The sequence below is a fragment of the Arvicola amphibius genome, chromosome 3 (genome assembly GCF_903992535.2).
Source record: "Arvicola amphibius chromosome 3, mArvAmp1.2, whole genome shotgun sequence".
NCBI lineage: Eukaryota > Metazoa > Chordata > Mammalia > Rodentia > Cricetidae > Arvicola > Arvicola amphibius.
The window spans coordinates 110,610,819-110,632,075 of NC_052049.1; the positions used below are offsets into that span (position 1 = coordinate 110,610,819).

The window sequence follows — 21,257 nt, forward strand, 5'->3', positions numbered from 1 at the left end:
GCATGCAGAGGGCAGGCCCCACCAGGACCTCCCTAGACCACCAGCTGGGAGCTCTGCTGGGCCACCAGGACCATGCATGAATCCACGGCTTACGACAGGTGGCAAAGAGTAGATCAGCAAAAGCTCCTCTCCACACCTCTGGAAGGATTCCAACACAAAGGACAATTTTCTCCACCTGTGCAATGGCACGACAGTTCTATGTACGCTACGCTTTGTTTTGTATACAATAAGAGCTCCTACCCAGCTTGCCTGAGAGCCCACAGCCCATCAGCTGAGAGACCTGAACCTTAAACCCTGTGTTTCTACACCCTAGATGAATCTTCCCACAAAAGCCTGCAGAGCTCTGCTTTCTGAACATGGTAGGTGCATTTTTACTTCTTGGTATCTCCCCACAACAACCTTGTGTATGCTCAGACCTCAGCACCTTGCTCCTGGCCATGGAAGCAGAGAAAGTCACTGTCTCCCATGGGCACTTTGCTCTTGCTGGCCCAGCACGGGCAGAACACTGACGAGCTGGCCGCTGGCTTCTGGAGCTCCTATTGCCTCTTAGAGGGACCTGTTAGGACATCATTGCCTGGTCTCCCCCTGCCCTTCTCTCTACAGGAACAAGGGTGAGAGGATGGAAGCTCTGCTGTGAGTTTTCACAGCAGAGGGGGGCTGGTAGTAATTACAGGACACCTGTGGTGTCATAGACCCCATTCTATTACTCCGAATCCTCCCATCGTACTTGGGAGGCGTCGTGGTGTTTCTGCTTATTAATGAAGAAACACGCTCAGACAGGTTTAATGGCTTGTCTCCTGGGGTCACAGCTGATAGCTGTGGTATAGGTTTGAATCCAGAGCGGGGTCCTAAATCTTTGATCTTTCCCAACTCTGTTGATGTCTTTTAGGGTAAGGACACTGTGTGTGTGTGTGTGTGTGTGTGTGTGTGTGTGTGTGTGTGTGTGTGTGTGTGTGGTGGTGGTGGTGGTGGTGTGTGTGTGTGTGTGTGTGTGTGTGTGTGTGTGTGTGTGTTTAATCTGAGCAAACCAGACTAACCAGGGTGGCCTCTAGAGCCCTCAGCAACCCAGTATGAGCTTTAGAACCATAACTTTCTTCTCTCTGGTCCTGACACTCCATAAATCCAGCAGGAATCTCTCTCCTCCCAGAGGCTGCTTTCCTGCCTTCAAAATGTATAGAATTGGCTCCCCGTGTTCTGCTAGGCCTGGAAGAACTCCACTCGGGCAGGAGGAACATAAAACCAAGCAGGCTAGATGCCAGCATTTGGATGTTTGGGACGAGACGGAACTCTTCAGCATCCTATTTTATTCCCGGACTTACACTTCACACCAGCGAGGCCCCCTGCTCAGGGCAGCCCCGGCTCCTCGGCCTCAGTCAAGCAACAAACTAGGCTCCTACAACAGCCACGGGCAGAAGAGAGTTTTCCATAGCCAGATCTGACAGCCTCACTATGCACCCCCAAGTCTTCACCTCTGGAGACCAGGCAAATAGACTAATTAGCCCCTGAGCTCCAGTCGAGAAATGAGGCTCCCACCCACTCCCCTATCAGCCTCGAGAAATTAATAGAGCCGTCAGCGCCAACAAAGTGCTTTGGCAGCCATTAGCCGGAGCCATCTAATTGCAGATAGACAGTGGGAAGGGGAGCGATGGTAGAGCCAGGTGCCCTGGGATACAGGCTAATTGCCCCACCTACTGGGTACCATCCATGCCACACATGGGCAGGGGTGGGCAGGAGATGTCACTCTCTTCTCACAAGAGTTGAGCCTTTAGCTGCAGCCAAATCCCCTTGCTCCACCTCACTGACACCTGTCCCCCCCTCCTTCCACATCAAGCCTTCTGCAGGCACAGCTGGTTTGCTCACATGCCCAGAGCAAACCACGGGATCAGTTCACTTCAGATCATACACCACTCCCCTTGTTTGTTCTATTTGCTCTGCTTTTTCACCATTTTAGAGGTCCAAGAGGTTGCAGTGAAGGGCGGAAGAGAAAGCAAGCATCTGGGCAAGAACACAGATGACCCCTATTTTATAGTATCTTAACTCAGGGAAGAAGACCTCCGTCACCTGGGCAGATGGGGTCCAGCCTGTGCACAGCTGAACATGCAGAGCTGATGCTGGATTTCAGCCTCTTCTGGCCCTGGAGCATAGCACCATCTGCACCATCCAGGCCATGGCCCCAGGGTTGGGGGACTGACTCTCTTTTAACCCGGCTTCTCTAGTTATGAACAGTATGAACTTGTGTAAATTGCTTATCCCTTGGAATCTATTTCCCCATCCATAAGATGGGGATTTATATAGCACATGCTGTCTTGAAGGGATTTTAGATTAGTTCAAGTACTGTGTTAGTCAGTACCCATTAGAGTGTCCTTGTTGGGGACAGGAGGCAGAGTCTCTTCTGTGTCCTCCAAAGAGTGCCACACTGGGATCTTAGCTTATCAGACAGATTAGGCCTGTGCCACCAACTTTGGTTTTCAGACAGCAGTGCCACCATGAGAGACCTAGTCAGGAAGTCAAGGGATAGGACCAAGAGTCTGGGCTATAGCAGTAGTGCAAGTTATTATGACACTTGGCTGGATCATTGCAGAACACAAGGAACAGCTGCGTGACTATCAGGAGCCAGGGAATGACTAGGATCCAGAGATTCACAGAGATGAGGGCACACCATGACGGGAGGAGGTGTTTCAAAACTGGAACTTCTGGAAAAAGAGATCCTAATTCCTAGCTGCTGCCAATTTCTGTGGTATAAACATTCCCAACCAATGTCTTGTCTCATAGAGAGCACAGAGCCAGGGAGACATGTGCAGTGGCCTCTCCACAGCTAAAGCAAGCTGACTTTACCATACAACAGGTGCTGACTCTGCCACCAGGCACCAGATAGGGCACTCTGGTGTATAGTAACCTTAGTTCACTCAATTAGAAAACAAATTCAAGCCCTGGTAAGTCAATGTATCCAGGTCGCAGAATGGAAAGGCAGAAAATTTAGGATGCTAAATAAGACCCCGGCAGTGCTTGACGGTGATCATAGCTGTGAGAGCCACTGTGTAGCCAGGTATGTGACACACACCTGTAATCCCAGCACTCAGGTGGCTGAGGCAGGAGAATCACTGAGAGCTCAAGGACTATCCTGGACTACATAGTAAATTCAAGGCCAGTCTGGACTATATAGTGAGACCTCCATCTCAAATTTAAAATAAATAGATAAATAAAACTGTGTAGTCTTTCTAAATACGGACTCAACGGCTATTGAAAGAAACACTTTCTGATGGAGATGCTTAGTCAAACATGGAAATGGAGGCAAACGCAGCTAACACAGGACGGAATTACCCATGTGTAGAAAGTATCATTTACCCACAAATCCCCTAGGGATACAGGTCAATATAAATTAATAATTTTCTTGTTCCTTTAGGCACTGAATTTTGCAGGTCTCAATTATGCATTCAAAAATATGACTTCCTTCCTAAGGGAGCTACAGGCTCTTCTGTTGTCTTAACAGAGTGGGCTTTACCTTCAAGTGAGGCATGGTCATTAGGAAGCTGTGTAGACACCATGATGTTGGTGTACTGCTTCCCCAGGATTAATGCAGTGTGCCAGCCACTTGCTGTATCTCTCCACCATTGTAAAGAGAATAAGTTAATACTCCAGGTGTGCGTCTCTTTCCTCATGGTGGGCGGTGACGTCTGCTTCTAGCAGGACAACTGAGTCTGAGGTCCTGTCCTCCAGGAGCTGAACTACACTTAACGCTTCTGGGAGAAGCAGCCAGTGAACCAGTGGAAGGAAAGACTATGCAAGGGGTAAGTCTATAAGGGCTTTAGAGGATGGGCTCCGTGGCTTGATTAGGAGGGCTCCATAGTCCTTTGAGAAGTATAGTCCATGACTATACTTGAATGAGTAGCAGGTACTTGGATTTGGCCTTCCATGTGGCCCTCAGTCATCATGAGCAAGCTGGTTACTACAGGAAGTAGTTGTCCCATGACCTGACCACAGGCATCTGTGGAGGCTTCCTGCCCTTGCTATGCACTCATCCAAGGGCCTTGTTCAATGCCTCATTTCTCAGAACTGACAAAATGGAGTCAGGAGACCTGACTGTCTCCACACTTCTAATGAACCTTTGGAGGACTAGAAGACATTCTGAGCATCTCTATTCTGGTCCTTACAAGGCAGCAGTCAGTCATGTCCCCAGAACTGACCCCTAGCGTCACAGCAGCCTCTACTTAGAAACCCTACAGTTCTTTCCCAAGAAGATAAGAAGCCATCCAGCAGCCTGTCAGACTTACAAGGCCCCATACGCCTGCTCCCTTGATTTCCTCCAGTCACGCCCTGCCAGGGTCATTGCATGTGCCATTCCTTGTCTAGAATTGTACCTGCTAGGGGATGACAAACCATGGCTTGTAATTTGGCCCACTGTCTGTTTCTACAAATAAAGTTTTATTGGCACATTCACTTCTGCATAGTCTTTCATTCAGAAGAGCAGAGCTGCAGCGTACTGCTAAGGCGCCTGCAAAGACTGAGAACTCACCATCTGGATGTCAAGGAAAATGTTTGCTCGCCTTCATCTACTTTTCACCTGCTTCCTTTAGGCCTCTGCCTGAAGACTGCTTCTTCCAGGAGGCGGGTCCTCTCTTCCATCATCCTTCTGAATGTCTGAGCATGGGATACTACTGACTGCCTGTCTGTCTCACTATGCCATAAGCCTCATGGGGGCAAAGATAACAGCTTGGGTAGCCTGCCTCTTCTCCCTAGGGTTTGGCTCAATGCCTCACATCTCATAGATGCTCAATTAATATAACCGAACAAATGCACCAGAAACTTTATCTTATTTAATCCTCAGCAAATCTACAAAGGGTAGACCATTTTATACTCATTTTAAAGATTTTTAAAGCCCTGAATACCAGCAAGGTTGGGTAATTAAAGTCTCCACGGTCACACTCTGATAAGCACCACAGTGGAGATTCAAACAGATTTTCTCAATCACCAGAGCACATGCTCCTAACCACTGTGTCATCTGGCTAGAAAGGGTCAAGACCGTAACCATGGGAACTGGTTTAGCACAGGGCCTGGCCTGTTGGCAGAGACTGCATAAACTTTACCAAGTCCCCACCCCCACTCGCATCCAATGGTTTCCTTCTCAACTGTCAAATAGGAGTCCTCAGGACCTTTTCTGGAGTGCTAGGGACTTGCAAAATTATCAGCCTTCTAACTAGCATCCCTTGCTGCTGCTGGGAGCCCTGAGGACCCTGGAGCTAGTTCCCTGCTGCCTGAGATGCTCAGGGGTGTCTTTTGGTCACTTTGTTCTTTCTTAAGTAACTAAAAAGGGATTGGTTTTTCAACCCCAAGGGACTTGCTCCCATCATTTCCCATGTCCGCGGATGTGCACACAAACACTGTAACACTTAACAGTTTATGCACATTTAGACAGTTACTCTTTGTACTTGGCACCATTGGGACCCAACTTCCTCTGCGGCTGCTGATGAAACCTAAGCCTTGCTCCAAAGTCAGAGGTTTCAAATACTTACTGATCTTTGCTTCCTGGGCCCTGGCCCATATGGTTTCCTTTCATAAATGCTCCTGCTTCCGTGTGGCAGCCCTGTCATTATTCCCCCTGAGACAGGCATTGGTATGTTCAAAGCAGTAAAAATGCCTGAATTCGGTACAATCATGTGAGTTTTTGCTGAATAAATTAACAAAACTGAGACTCAGACATGTCAAGTAACTCACTGAGTATCACACAGCTGATGGGGATTGAAGTGGGATTGGAACTCAGATCCTATTTCTTGCTCTGCTAATTGGCTTAGGATAGGTGCATTAACCTTGAAGCCCGGGCCTTCTCCTGTGCTTCTCTGGCCTGCAGGCATACACAAAGACAGAACACTGTATACATAATAAATAAATAAATAAATATAAAAAAAAATCCAGGACAGCAGCAGTGCCCGATGAAAGTAAGAGATCAAAAACCAGCGCAGGGAGAGCCAGGAAGATCCATGACAATGCACTCTGTCAGGACTTATTTCACGCCTTCCACTCGTTTTGTCTAGTACAGCGTCTTATTAAACATTGGCCACAATCCATTTGTGAGTTATGAAACCAATTGAGTGGACCAGCACCTGCATTTAAAAAGTGAGATCGCCTGTAGAGTGGACACAGGTGCAGTCCATGAGCAGGGATACTGAATATTGCCTAAGTTGGGGTTTGGCATATGCATAGGTGGGTATTCATGCATTCTGAATTGCATAATCCAGAATATGCAAATTAATACCATCAGGGATTGGATAGCTTACTCGTCGACTACTCTATCTTCAGTACCTAGCATAGTCTTTGGACAATAGGTCATGTTTAATGAGTATACTGTTGACACCCATGAACTCCTAGTTTCGATTACTCACTGTAACTAAAGGCTAACCTATTAGAAAGTTTTGTTAATCAGTACTTTTGGGCATCCCTTCCATGCCAAAGCTCTGTACTGAACATTTTATTATCTCATTTGATCTTTCCAATCATACTGCAGGGAGATTTTGCTACCATCCCCAATTTACATATAAAAAACTAGGATTTGAGAGGATTCAAATGCAGACAGGACCACCACTACAGTACACTATCCCAGGATATTATAATTTTCCAGGCTGTGGATATATAATTAATCATTTGGCAAATATCTGAGTTGTTTGTTTATCCAGCGGTATTTGACATAAGCGTTCCTACCTGAGAGCCCACATCCCTTGGTTTCCTTGCTTTTGATTCTGACTTAAGTAGGTAGAAAGAGTGTCTAAACAACACCCCAGGAAAGTGAGACCAGGCTACCATTGCGAAGTTAATTTGGCTTCTTGACCTGGCTTTGCTGTAAACTCCGTTGTTTGAACGTGGACGCTTAAAGCTACAAGTCACCTGTTACTGTCTTAGAAAGGGCTGCCCGTTCCTGACTGGACCATGAGATTTCTCATTCAGCCTTTGAGAAAGCTCATCACACTTGGAATCACACGATTCTTCTGCCATCATTTATGTCGGGTCCATTTTCCCCACCAGACATTCTTGTCTCGACAGACAAGAGCCCTAACCCCAGTGCCTAGTGTGGAATCAGCACTTGCTAAAGTTTTGTCTTTGTGGATTAGTTCTCCGTTTGTGGTTTCAGCTCCAACGCTGGTGTCTGGTTTACTATGGGTGCTCAGTAAACTCTATTGCCTTGAATTCACCTAGGCAAGTTAGTGCATTTAGTCTTCAGAGATCATGCCTCAAAAGAATAATGTGGGCTAGCCTCTTCCAACTCAAAGAGTTGCGATGCACAGTTTTTCCATGTGCCTTGAAACTGAACCTGGGAGAGAGATGCGTCTGAGCGAGGCAATGGGGCCACTGGAATCACAGCTTCCTGGGCACAAAGGTGAATCAGGTGAGCATTTAACATATGTGGCGACAGAAAGAACCTTCTCAAAATGGAATATGCTGTCCCGCAGGTAATGTGTTCTCTGACATGAGACATTTAGTCAATATTCTTCCTTATGTTTGCAGTAACCCAAGAAGCTAGTTAGAACATTGGTCTACAAGGCTTTTATTATGCCATCCATCCCACACCAGGTTTTATCTCTGTATCAGGGCAGCTGGCAGGAAGGCAAGGCCTAGAGGGGCCTTGGACATGGTAAGGAAAGAAAAGAGCAGGACTATGGAGCTAAGAAAGGCCCTGTAGGAACATTCAGATATTCCCACAGGTTCGTTCCTGATCTTCTCTCCTGACCGAGTCTCTCTACAACTGATTCTCATTCTTTGTTATTCCTCTGACCTATATAAAACTGCCACACACATTAAAGTAGGGAATAGCAAACCTTTGCTCCCAGGACACACACAGGGTTAGGTTCCTGTGAGCTTCTTCTGATCAGAGCATTCTTATCAACGTATCAATATTTAACCTTATTAATTTATGTGCACCTCTGCTTACTAATGTCCCATCTAATTCATATTACTGATTCACTCACAAGCATAGCAGACCATAGGTCAGGCTCATGGGAAGCTATCGAACATAGATTGACTCCATAGGGCATGGCACAGTCTTTCTTGTGCATAGGAACATGGGACAGCATGTCAGCGCTGCATTGTGGGAGTTAGTTTGAATAGAAAAAATTACTAGGGGAAACACACACACACACACACACACTATAGCACTCAATAGTCTGTGAAAAAGACACTTGTTGGAAATATTAGTGGTGAAACAACACAGCAGAACATCCCCAAGTTCAAGATCAGCTGGGGATGTGCATACCGAGTGAGTTAAAGTTTTGCCTCTCCACATGTCTATAAAATTGTTGAGTACTGATTTGGGGTTTGCAAAAAGAGATTTCATCAGGCAATCAAACTTTCAAACACAGATCTCACAAATAATGAAAATCAATTACACTTGTCTATGCTGGACTATTTGGCATTCAGCAAGCTGTACTCAGATTTCCACTCATGATCTCCAGCCTCTAGGATGTGACACAGGATTTGGTCACCATCCTTACTGCCAAAGGTTCTCAACCTCGGCTGTTCTTGAAGAAAGTTGTGACAGATAAATACGGCACCCAAAACAGGAGTGGTGCTCATGCCCCCTGGGCTGGCTCTGATTGCAGGTGGCACCCCAATGATGCTCTCACAGATTTAAAGGACTCCCATCTCTCAGGGCCTCGGTAGTACAACTTTCCATCGAAAGATCAGAAGGATGCCTGTATTGCCTACTTGTTTGGGCACAACAAAACAAACTTAAAAGATTCTTCTGCCTGTATCTCAGTTTCCTGTATTTTTTTTCTTTTTTGAGACAGGATCACTAGCCTAGGTTGACCCCAAGCTCCCCAAATAATGACTTTGAACTTCTGATCCTCTTGCCTCTACCTCCCCACATGCTAGTTAGTATCACAGACATGCACCACTATGCCTACTTCTGCAAACTGACAAGAAACCCAGGGCTTTTATGCATGTTAGGCATCACTCTGGCAACTGAACTATATTCCCAAACACCCCTTTTTCTGTTTTTCCGAGACAAGGCCTTGCCCTGTAGCCCAGGCTAACCTTCAACTTACTTTGTAGCTTAGGCTAGCTTCAAGGCCATGGTCCTCCAGGCTTAATTCCCAAGTGTTACAGCTGTAAGTATAAGCCACCGCGATGTGGGAGAGTCTTCTGTTTGTGTTGATTTCATTCATTAATAAAGAAACTGCCTTGGCTCATTTAATAGGCCAGCCCTTAGGTGGGTGGAGTAGACAGAACAGGAAGAAGGAAGTGAGGAAGATGGCTCAGACAGTCGCCATGCCTCTCCTCTCTGAGCCAGTCATGATGAAGCCAGCCACCAGGTCAGACATGCTGAATCTTTCCCGGTAAGACACCACTTTGTGGTGCTACACAGATTATTAGAAATGGGTTAAGCAAAATGTGAGAACTAGATAATAAGAGGCTGAAACTAATGGGCCAGGCAATGTTTAAATGAATACAGTTTGTGTGTTGTTATTTCGGGGCATAAGCTAGCCAGGTGGCCAGGAGCAGGGCGGTGGGAACGCGGCCCCCAGCTTCTCACTACATCACCGTATCTGGCTTCCCTTTCTAATATAATTGAAAACCTTCCAGGCTCTCTTCCAAGTACTTTAGGGATGACCACATGGCCGTTCTCATACTGATACATGACAAGGACATGGCCGAGTCAGCAAATAGGAACACTCCCTTGCTCTTCCCTCTCGGCCTCCCAGAAGACTGGAGGCATTTCAACATGAAACGCTGAGAAATCGGTCGGAGAACTCAAGCATGCTCAAGACTTTCCATCTAAGAAAATTATGGCCAAAAAACATGACAGCCAGGCCAAGCCAGCTTCATTTGTTCAGCTCACCAGGTAAGAAGTGTCTTGGGAAGGCTCATGCCTTGATTCTGAGCTCTGAGTCCCAGAGGCCAACTGAATGGATGCTTTAAATAAAGCATCTGGACTGGAGCAAGCTGCTCACTCTCCATCTTGATATTGAAATCAGGACAGCACCGTGGCTTCTGCGTTCTCAGCCCACGGCTGGGAATGGCCTGTCCCTAGCTGTGTGTGGTCTTGGGAGTAGGAAAGGGCGTACACCTGGGCCTGCTGCACGCACGGAAGAGGAGGGATTTTGAATGTGGGAGTGTCTGTTGCTCTTGCCTTATCAGAGCTATGTGCGCTGGGTTCTCGGTATATTATGGCTTCTCCTAGAAGAAGCCGTAACTCAGGTTCTCTTGCCTTTACAGCCATCCAAAGCAACCACAAAGTAGGGCTGAAGGTCAGAGAGTGGCCACAGGCAGAGATAGAAAAGTACAAACTTAGAGACAGAAGAGAAGTGGGCATGAACTAGTTGGCTGCCTGCTTAGCATGGGCCAGTATTCATATGCCCTCTTCTAGGGTTGGGTGGCTCCTGCAGGAAAAAGCCCACATGTTGAGTCTTTCCTTCCCATGGTTGTGTCCTTCTCTCTGTCCTGAACAAGGCCAGAATTTTTAGGAGATTAAAGGGACTATCACATAGATAGAAAGATATAAAGACATTGCTATGTGAGATAACAGAATTAAAAATTGTGCAGTGTAGTAGAACCCTCAAAGTACAGTTGTAAACAACAGTTTATCTTTTTCTCAATAATTTTATGGTACCCAGAAGCAGAAATCATAATGATCCTGATTTCACTGAGGAAAATGGAACGTGGCGTTAGGAACTGGGAGTGTGGGCTCAGTGCTGACTCTCTCCCTAAGGCCACATCACCTGCCCCATCGGGTAAGCTCCCTAACCCTCCACAATCCACCTTGCTTCTTTCTCATGGCTAGTCTGCCTGTACCCATGCCTCTGGCCCCAGCTCGCTTTTCATTTTGAGGAGCTGGCTGCTGCAGGCTGTTTCATGGCACTGAATTAGCAGCTCTCCCTCTTCTAGCTCCCCCCTGCAAGAGCTGGCTGAAGGGGTGCGGGAAGTGTCGGTAGGAGCTGGCAGACTTCCCCGGGCTGATCTCAGGCAAAAGCGTGATGGGGCACATGACAAGAAATAGATTTCAAATGCAACACTTGAAAACCCCACTCCTCTGCCCCAAATCAGCCCCTTGTTCAAAAATGTAAGGACCTCTTAATTTGTTTGCCGGCTGATGTGTGAATGAGTCTCTGCAGCCGCTGAATTTTTCAGCAGAGCAGATAAACAGGAGTCCTTATGCTTTGGAGGAAAGAATCAGATGTTGGGGGGGACCAGAAAGGCTGCAAAAGATAACAGGCCCTTTAGGATACAGCCCTCAAAGCCAGCTCATCTGCTCCTTGAACTTGTCTCCTTGGGGCTGTCGGGGGAACAGCTGGAGAATCTCTCCTGGGAGAAAGCATTAAAGAGTCTTTTCAGTACAGGGACCTGCACTGAGTGGAGGGGAACGGAAAGGGTAAAAGAGACAAATCCGTGGTTCTGGGGACCTTTTGAATCAAAAACAGAAATGCCATTGCCTAGAAGCGGTTTGGCACATGGAATCTCTCTTGAAGGAAAAAGAAAGCAAGTGACTTATGAAGGCCCTCAGGACTCTACCTCCAGGTCCTGGGGCTCTGATGGCCTTGCTGATGCTCAGCACCCTGAGACCTGGAAGGCACACTCATGTGGCCCCTGCACAGCCACCTCTCTATGCCCCGTGAGTACCGAGTCTCATCTACTGCCACATCTGCTCTCTGCTAGGCTGGCTGGGCCAGGCTCCCAAGTCCACAATACTGGATGGATGGTGTGGTAAGAAGATGCCATGACAGAGAACACGGACAGGGCAGTGGCAGCAGGGCTAGCCTTCTGAGCTCAGTGTCGGAGACAGGAGTAGGAGGGACCAAGTCAGAAATGAGGTAGGCACGGGCATGATCCCAAGGCACCCTACAGGTCCAAGGCCCCCATCACCCATGACTACCAGGGGCAGAGGTAGAGTAAGAAAACAAAGGACAGATGGAGCACTGGAAGGACCACACCCATCACTCTCCATGCGAATGGGGTCACTAAGGGCTTTCAAGACCAATGGAACTGTCATACATCACTGCCTTCTGGAGAGCTGGCCTAAGTGCCCTGCGGCTCAGAGAACTGAGGCTGCTCTAACAGACGGCAGTGCCGACTGCTTCAAACTCTGTGCCAATCCCCCTCTCCTGGCTCCTTCATTAAAAAGAAGAAATGGGTGACTTCTCAGTCACTTTCAAAGCATCCCCAAGCCATCTCCCCTCTATGAGGAGCTGCAGCCTGAGTTTCCTCATCAAAGGCAGAGCTGGCTCTAAGGGATGGCAGACCCTGCGAGCTCCCCAGCTGGCCTGCTCTCCCAGGTCTGTCCCCTTTGCTGGGGAGCTGACACTCAGGGATGCTGATTTCCAGCAATCAAACCCGGCTCCAGCGCCCTGAGCCAGGTCTCAGCAAAGACAGCTTCAAAGGATCTGCATATTTATGGTAAACTCCTTCCTCAAATTGAAAATGTATCAGACAGTGACAATCACGGGATTCTCAGAGCTGCCTCACCCACTGGCAAGCCGGCTGAGCGATGGCTGTTCACTTGAGGACAGAAAGGACTGGAGCTGTCATAGAGGCTACTCAGAGTTGGAGGGGATGGGGACAAGGGCGTGGACCTGGACAGCACCTCTCTATGAGGCCAGGACACCCTCCAAATTGTCCCTCAGCTGCCACACTCTGGCAGTGAGAGCGCAGTGGGGGATGATTGGGGTTAGGAGGTGGGGAAGGCTGCGAACCCCACCAGGTCCTCTCAGAGGAACAAAAACCACTTCCTAATTTCCTCTGCTGTTGATGGCTGTAATAAGGAATTCTGCTGCTTCTGCACCCCTCACGGGTGCTACAGAGCCAGCAGGGGAGATCCCCAATGTCCCAGGAAAGGGACAGACCTGCCTCTGCATGGGCTGCTCTCAGGAAAGACAGCAGCTAGACAGAGGACACAGAGGGGGCCTGACCTTTGAGGCAGTGAGTAGCAACCTGCAGGATTGTCAGGAAGTTGGCTCTTGGTTTTCTTCTAAAGAACCCGAGAGACCCTGCTTGCAAGAGTGCCTTGGATAAGCCATCTCATCCATCCCCCTGCCTCTGTTTAGAAAAGTGTTGACATCATCTCTGAAACAAGCCCTTTGAATTCTGAGCTTGTCTCTGCTTGGGAAAATAAGGCTATCAGCCCACATCACTGCTTTCTTGGCCCTCTCAGGCCAGCCCTGTCGGTTTCTCCATTTCTATAGAAACAGAGCCAAATGGATCAGCTGTCCCAGGGAAGGCCTGCTCGGGTCTAGCTTCTATGAAAAGTGTACACACAAAGAGCTGAGCAAATTGCTAAGGAAGACAGCAAATAGAGTAACTAAATGACCCCAAGGCCCAGAGTTTGGAAGGAAAGGGACATTTGAAAAATAAATTCCGGTAAGCAGGCTAATGTTGTAAATGAGAACTAAGGATCCAGTCAGTGGGAGGTGACAGATAGTCCCCATGGTCTCAATGCATCCTGTCTGTAGTTTTGTGCGTTTGTAGAGAGCTGACAGCCCCCAGTGCCTTGCTGGTGAGAGCGGTAAGCCATATTCTGCGGGGAACAGGTACAGCCCACTGCTCAGCGAAGGGTAAAATAAGTGGTGTATAATCAGAGTACTCTAAGGCAATTGCGGGCTGCAATTTCACCCCCCTAAGATCACCAGCTCTTAAATGGAGCGTGGCTCTTTTATCCTGCATCCCCGGCCTATGACAAAGAGTAGATCTTAAAAGAAAATTTTAGGCTAATTCAGGAATGGAAAAATGAACGAGTGAAGTAAAAGCAATCTGCTTTTCCATATCCGAAGAGCTGGCAAGGGAGAGAATGCAGACTATTCTGGAATGTTCCATAGGGCAGAGTTAGGAGGCAGAGTACCCAGTACCTAGAGGAATCTGAACTGTATGTATATTTGGTTAATTCTCCAGCCCGGGATGGGCTCACCTAAAGGCTGCAGGTGTCTCTTTCCTGTGCCAGTACACTGTTCTTGCACTGGGTAAGAAGACTAACATATTCCGGGTAAACATGCCATAATGGGTAAAAATGGCATTTTGAGGAAGGTCGACCCAAACTGGGCTCTCCAGCCTGCCTCTTCCCACTGAGGCAAAGGATACATTTCTTTATCTCTCCGCCTTAGTTTTTCCTCCTACAAGATGAGAGAACAGCTTTCATGCCAGGCTGATAAAAGGATGTAAAAATTTAAATATATATATGTACACCACCCAGCACAGTACATTATGTAGGCGACAATAAATGTTAGCTATTATTATGATGTCAGGAGAGCCAGCTTTGCACATAAGTATAGCCAGTCGAACACAGTGCCAGGCAGAGTTATTTTCAATCATCTTTGGATCTTGTGAGACCAAATATGAGGGGTTACCATCATCACTGCACACAGAAAGAAAACAGAGCCCACTCTGCTTGGGATACACAGCAAAGCAATGGGGGAAAGGCGGGTCTGCATCTTTAGTTAGGGATGTCAAACCCCAAAGGCTTAATTAGACCCTGTTAAGCCATTTCCGATCCTCAGATGAAAGGTGTGCTCATCTTATAACACTAACAACGTTGCTCAGGGGAGGCTCACAGTCTCTGATCTTTCGACTAAGTTAAATGAAGGAAATTATGGGTCTTCTAAAGAAGTCCTTTCTTCTAGCTTCTTTCAAGGGGGTGGGTTTCCCAGACAGGAAGGGAGACAATGCTATTGTAACCCCCCAGCATATCTATGGGGGGAGGGGCAATAAGAAATAACAGTGTGGTTTGAGACCCTCAAGGATGGACTCAGGCAGCGCTATTGACTCCTATGCCTATAAATAATGGAGAGATGGTTCAGAATGCCCCCTACAGGACAACATAGGAAGCACACTCCTCCAAATGCACCGTAGTGGAAGTTACCAAGATGGCAAACACTCCCCATGCAGAATCAAAATAGTAATTTTTTTTAAATGGTAAAAAACGAACTCTGAATTCTGAAAGACTATTTTTAAAATGGTAAAAAATCCTTTAATCAGCCACCGGCAGGAAATGTGGTATTTTGTTCAGACATTTTACCAATTATAGCCCACTGGGTCCCTGCGTGGAGCTTTCTAAATAATCAAAACCAGCTCTTAATAGTAGTTCACCCAGACAGAAGAGAAAGAACAGGACCGAATCCAAGTGAGAAGATGCCATTACTAAAGAAAACCCATCCCAGCGGGGTGTTAGAACCTAGCGCCATTTCGAATGGTGGCAGATGGCAGCAGAGTAACAGACCAGAAGTCTGTCTGGGGAATGTCAGGTACCCAAGAGCAGGAAGGGAAAGCTAGAAGAGGAGCCCAGAACACGAGTTTTGGAGTTAAACAAACTTGAGTATGAAATCAAATCTTCCCAAGTTCTTGGAGACAGTAAGATTTGGACCGTGTGTCTGTGCGTGCGTGCCTGCATGTGCGTGTGTATGTGTGCGTCTGTGTGTGTTTTGCATGCATGTGAGTACAGCTATGTGCACCCTTATGCACACATTTGATGCACATATCAGTGTCTTTCTCTATGGATCTCTGCTTCACTGCCTTGAGATAGGGTCACTCACAGAGTCTGAAGTCCCTTGCACATTACAGCCAGGTTGACCAGCCAGGGAAACTAATGCCTTACTTGCCTCTGTCCCCCCAGTGCTGGGAATTATAGTCTTGCATGGACACACCCAGCTTTTTTTGGGGGGGGGGGTACTATGGATTTGACCTCAGGTCCTTGGGTCTTCAGGCTCGCAAGCCAGTGTTCTTTCCTACTGAGTTTCTTATGGATGAGCTGGTGTATCCTAGAGGGCTCTCCTCAAGATACAAAGCACTATACGGAGTCTGCTACACAAAAGATTCCTGGAGATCTGTCTTCTGCCTTTTGTCACTTCCCTTCCTGCACCAACATCACCTTGGATGGAACTGGGAGGATAGCAGAGCAGAGGTACTGACAATTCATCCCATCCTGGGAGAGACGTCTAATTAGTTATCCCCCACTTAAACCATTTCTTCACCCTGCAATAAGCATGGAAGGACACCCGTCAAGAGGCAAAGATTGGGCGATGATTGGGATGGGACCTGGGGACTGGCGCTGGGAAACTGCATCTGTGCATGCGACACGTCACACATGGCTTCCAGTTGGTGCTCATAGCACCTAAAGCAGACAGCAGCAGGACAGTCGCCAGACTTGTTAAAAAGCAGAGGTCTTTAGGAAGATTATCACCATCCACTTTCTCTAAGTCCAGGCAAGACCAAGTGTCCCTTAGGGAAGCCGAAGGTCACTTAATGGTCACTTGTGTGGCAGATTCCATGCGGTGTTAGCTCAAAACAAGGGCGTAGTGCACACAGAGGTCAAACAAACAAAAGAGCTCTATTCTTAGAACACACTTCTATTGGCACAGTATTTGCTAAAGGGTAGCCTGTGGTGAGCCCACCATTCTAATCACCCATGTAAGTGCTAGTTAAGCTAACAGATTTCTAGAGCACACTGCTGTACTGAATGAAACTGCATAGCTATGGATTCCCGGGATGCACCTGCGTTTTTGAGAAGCCTGATGTTCACCACTAGTGGGCGCTGTTGATGTAGAGGCAGCCACCACTAGGAAGAAACCCCCAGGGCAGACTCCTGGGTTCTGGCCTGGCTCAGCTGGAAATGATACCTTTGGGGCGGGACTGATGATGTTGATTCCTTTCCATGTTCATTATAAACTGTGCATTTTTAAAATTCATTACTGAAAAACATTTTAACAGAAAAAAAAAAATCCTTCATAGGTCCGAACTATAGCTTAGGGGTAGATTGCTTGCCTAGTATCTACTATATATGGGACTCTAAGTCTGATCCCTGGAACCACAAAAACAAACAAACAAAATCTTTATTAAAATCATCTCCCTTATTTTTCATTGTATAATAGATGCTATCTCCATCTCTGAGGCCCATGTGAACTTGTTCTAGCTACCATCTTTGCTTTTACAATCTCTAAAAATAGAGTATTTCAAGTCCTTTTACCTTTTCAATGCATTTCTAAAAACATCTTAAAGGGGCTTTCACCAATAAAGTTAACAAGTGTGTACTGCTTTTATCTGTGCGTAATGGTTATTTGATCAGTATGCTTGTTTAGGATCAAGGTCCATGCAGCCCTATTGTGTTGGTCTGTGATACTGGGAACCAAGCAAAAGACAAGCCACTCTACCACTGACCTCAGCTTCCCTCCCTTCATCTAGTCTTAATATTGATTTCTTCCAGTTTTTAAAAATATATTTTATTAGTTCTTTGAGGAATTCATAGGGTGTGATGTGATTGCATTCACCCTCCTTCCCCCAGCTCCTCCCAAAAGCCAGCTTGTGTGGCAGCTAAGATAGAAGCAAAATGAAGACAGAGAGAGGTAGTGATCCCCATCAGCTCTCTGTCAACTGGAGGGTGGACAGGGAAAAGGAGGTGCCATGAAGGGGACCCAGGAAGTGGGCTCTTTCTTGGATCACTCTAGGGAGGGACTGGGGTCCAGGTGGAGGCTGGCAAAGGCTGGGCTGGGCTCTCGGGAGTAGGTCTGGGGTTGCCTGAGGAGTTTGCTCTAACCACTCCTCCAGCGCTATGCTCGTCCCCTTCGTATCCCTCATTCAGTTGTATTTTTCCTCAGGGAACTTAGCAGGCTGGCATAATGCTCCATATGTATTTTTTGCCTGTCATCTGTCCCCTGCTAGAGCATATGTTGCACAAAAAGCAGATCTTTCTCATCTTAAGCCTATACCTAGAAGGGAGACAGCAGTAGGAGACGCTCAACAGGTATCAACTAGAATGAATGACTACTCTATACTCCAAATCCCCCAAGAAGATTGGGGCTCAGGGAAAAGTCTCCCTGACAATTTTCCTAGAGGCTGGCAGCCTACTCATTCGGGGATGATGAGCCACGGGGCATGATTTGAGCTTAATAGTCCTAAATTGCAGCTCTCATCCTCTTTCTATCTTTTTTTCGACATCACTTACTCTCACCAGACTGTGAGCTCTCTCCGTGTAAGGGCTACGTGTCTGCGTTCCCAGGCCCCACGTGATGTCTGACACATAGCAGATGCTCAGTAAAAGACCTGCTAAATAAACGAAGGAGCCACCGTGGTGCCAGCTACAGACCTTGTGCCTGTCTGAGACGATGCGGGAAGTACCACCATCCCTTGCAGTTCCCATCCAGAGCTGGATGTGCTGATGCCATTCAGTCCCAGCCTGCCTCCCTTTTCCTGGGACTCCTTCCTTCCTCTCTGCTCTTTCCTAAGAAGAGTGATCCTCTGAAAAAGTCACTGATCATCTAGAAAGATCTAGCTCCCTGAGACCCATGTACATAGGTCAAGGGTTCCCTCTTGGATGCAGGGATGGTGTGGCAAAAGACGGATGTGATGGGCTATTATAGGGTTCCACGAGGGTCTCCCTGGATACCTATTGACCAGATCTGTTCCTGGGTCCTGTCCTGAGCCTCCCTTCCCAGACTCTCATGGGATAGATTCTAAAATTGGACTTTCAACAATTACCAAGGTTAGTTTTCTACATAAGTTATCATAATAGTTAAGGGCTTGGGCTTTAAGCAGAGCATACAAAGATTCCAAACCAGTTCTGCCATGACTTAGTAGTTCAAGGACAAATCAGCCATAAACCTCCCAAGTGAGGACATTGATTAAAAAGTACCTATTTATAAGCTAGACAGAGGGATGAATCAGTAAAATGTTTCCCCCTACAGACAGGAGAACCTGAGTTCAGAAGCCCAGCACTCACATAAAGAGCTAGGCACAGTGGCGTGTGGCTGCAATCCCAGCACAAGGGTAGTGCGAACAGAGCATCCCCAGGTCCCGCTGGCCATCTAATCGAGCTGAACTAGTGTGTTCTGGCTCAATAAGAGACCCTATCTCAAAATATAAGAGGGGGAACTTTAGAAATAGATATTCAACACCAACTTCTGGCCTTCACATACATGCACATGTATGTGTAGACGTATGAGCACACATGTGCACGTATACATGAACACATACACCTCACACAAAGTACCTATGTTTTTAGAGCATAAGATAAATGAAGCCATCTGCACTGTAGGCTTATACACATGCTACACTTAGCGTGGCATAAAGCTTATGGTAACTGTTCAACATATGACAACATATGATAGTAGCCACCATGGTGGTGGTGTTGGTGAAGGTAACGATAACGGTTCATTCTAGTTTGCTATAAGGATGGCTATTTGAGCTCTACAGCGGGACATTCCCTCATCCAACCACAATGACAGTTAGATCTTCAATATGCCTGCTTCCTGCTGCAATTAGCGTCTGACTTGATCTTTCCCGTCTTTCCTGACTCGGACTCGGAGAAGCCTCTAAATAAAGGAAGCTGATTATTAGGGGATGGCAGGGATAAAGACTTTTAGAGAGACACTTGAAGTGGTTGTCAAAGTCTGTTTCCTCTGATAGAACAAGAGGGCTTAATGGAGAAGGAAGAACCACAGAGAGAACCAAAGTGCTCTGAAGGGCATAGCATCCCTAAGGTGGTGGAGACAGTGGCAGATGGGAGCGCAGAGGAGGGGTGGGCTGGAGAAAAGCAGGACAGAGGGGACAGTCTACCCTAACACAAAGATGTCCTTGTCCACATGGGATCCACCCTTTTCCTCATCAGTTGGGCCCCTGGAGCCCAGCACAGTTCCAGGGTTGGGAGAAATCTCTAATGCTTTCCATTGCTCCCAGAAAAAAAAAAATAATCCAGTAGTGGAAAGGAACTGGGCATTCCTTTCTAAGTGACACCCCTTGTCTTCTCCCTCCACAGGGCATGCTATCTGGGGCGACACTTGATGGCTGGAGGCCACTGGAACTAGGGACAGGGAAAAGGACAAAGAGGAGGCTCCCATCACCTTGGCAGCATATGTAGGCTTACCTGCCGAAAACCATTCCTGGTGAACTGTAATATTTTCAAGGCATAGTTGGACCTCTGGCCTTTGCTGTTGAATTCAATGTGGCCGGTGAGACCTTCCAATTCTACCTGTCCAAGAGAGAGTGAGTTACAGCACCAAACAGGCTCCACCATATCTGTCCCCAAGCAAGCATACCTCTTACACGCTACTTCACCGTGTTGGAAATCCCTGTTCGAAACCCCTGTTCTTTCCGCTCTGATGCCACGGAATCTGAGTGGAGGAAGAGGGTTCCATATCCAGTAACCCCAAGCCAACTGTGTATGCCGACAGGAGTCACCATACTGCCTTGAGCTCAGATTCAGCTTTCCCTGTCCCCTAGCCATGGGAGGAACTGTAACCAACATTTTTCCCTTTGGGGAATCTGCTGATCCTGAGCCTGCAGGAAGTCAGGATACTTCCTACTCATTGCAAAACTCTAAGACCCCCCCACACACACACACATGCCCTCTTTCTTTAATGAGAGATGTCTTTTTCATGGGAGAAAAACACTGCTGGAGCGAGAACTCTGGGGAAAAGAAGCACCAGCTAGTAATCTGCAGGCTGAGTCTCCTGAGGGACCATATGTTCCAGCAGCATGGTCCTCTCCTAGCTGTGCGGAGTTGTGCAGGGGCTACCACTGGGCAGGGGCCAGGTTGCAAGCCTGGAATTTGGAACCCTTTCTAGCTTAAAATCCATGGACTATTTATTGTCTTGGGAATAAGCTAGCCATGGATTCTTGCCAAGAGTGGGGAGCATGGAACCCTTGGCTCACTCAGTTCAGGTGTTTTAGCCAGGGCTGTAACCCCCCAGGAAAGCCTTGGACCAAGCATCCCATCCCAGAGGCTGGGCACAACCAGGCCTTCAGCCGCTCCTCACCATGCGCAGGTAGTTCATGAGGCTGGTGCCATGCTGCCAGATCTGGGCTGAGCCGCAGGACAGAGGCTTCACACCGATCTCCTGGCTCCGGTTCAGTTCCTGCACCGCCGTCACCACAGCGTAGACAGCATCAAACAGCAGGGCGGAGGACAGCTGGGAGCAGCAGAGAGAGTAGGTGGTAGGGAGTAGAGAAAGGAAGAGATGGAGGAGGGAAGAGAGGACATGGAGGACCAAGAGGGAAAACACCCAAAGGCAACTGAGGGGGCACGTTCACTGCCTTCCGCCCACCCCTTCCTCTGACCCCACCCACGTCTGCTGTCTGCCAGTATCCCAGGTCTGCTTTCAAGAACTTTGCAATCTGCATCCTACTGACAAAGACTGCTCTGGGTTGAAGCAGCAAGATACACCTTTGGACTCCAAACTATTTCTCTCTCTCTCTCTCTCTCTCTCTCTCTCTCTCTCTCTCTCTCTCTCTCTCTCTCGGAAACAGCGACTTCCATTGCTCCCAGGAATAAATCCACAGGACAGTAGGCAAGGCTGCTA

At 47.6% G+C, this 21,257-nt stretch overlaps 1 protein-coding gene across 1 annotated transcript in view; it reads right to left on the reverse strand.

Moving 5' to 3' along the window:
- Positions 1-21,257, reverse strand: part of Grik4 (glutamate ionotropic receptor kainate type subunit 4) — a 288,631-nt gene that overhangs the window by 78,704 nt on the left and 188,670 nt on the right. The window contains exons 8-9 of the mRNA XM_038322435.1: positions 20,715-20,867; positions 19,823-19,927 (exon numbers count right to left, since the gene is read on the reverse strand). Coding sequence (XP_038178363.1) covers positions 19,823-19,927; positions 20,715-20,867 — 258 coding nt within the window. The remainder of the gene's footprint in view (positions 1-19,822; positions 19,928-20,714; positions 20,868-21,257) is intronic.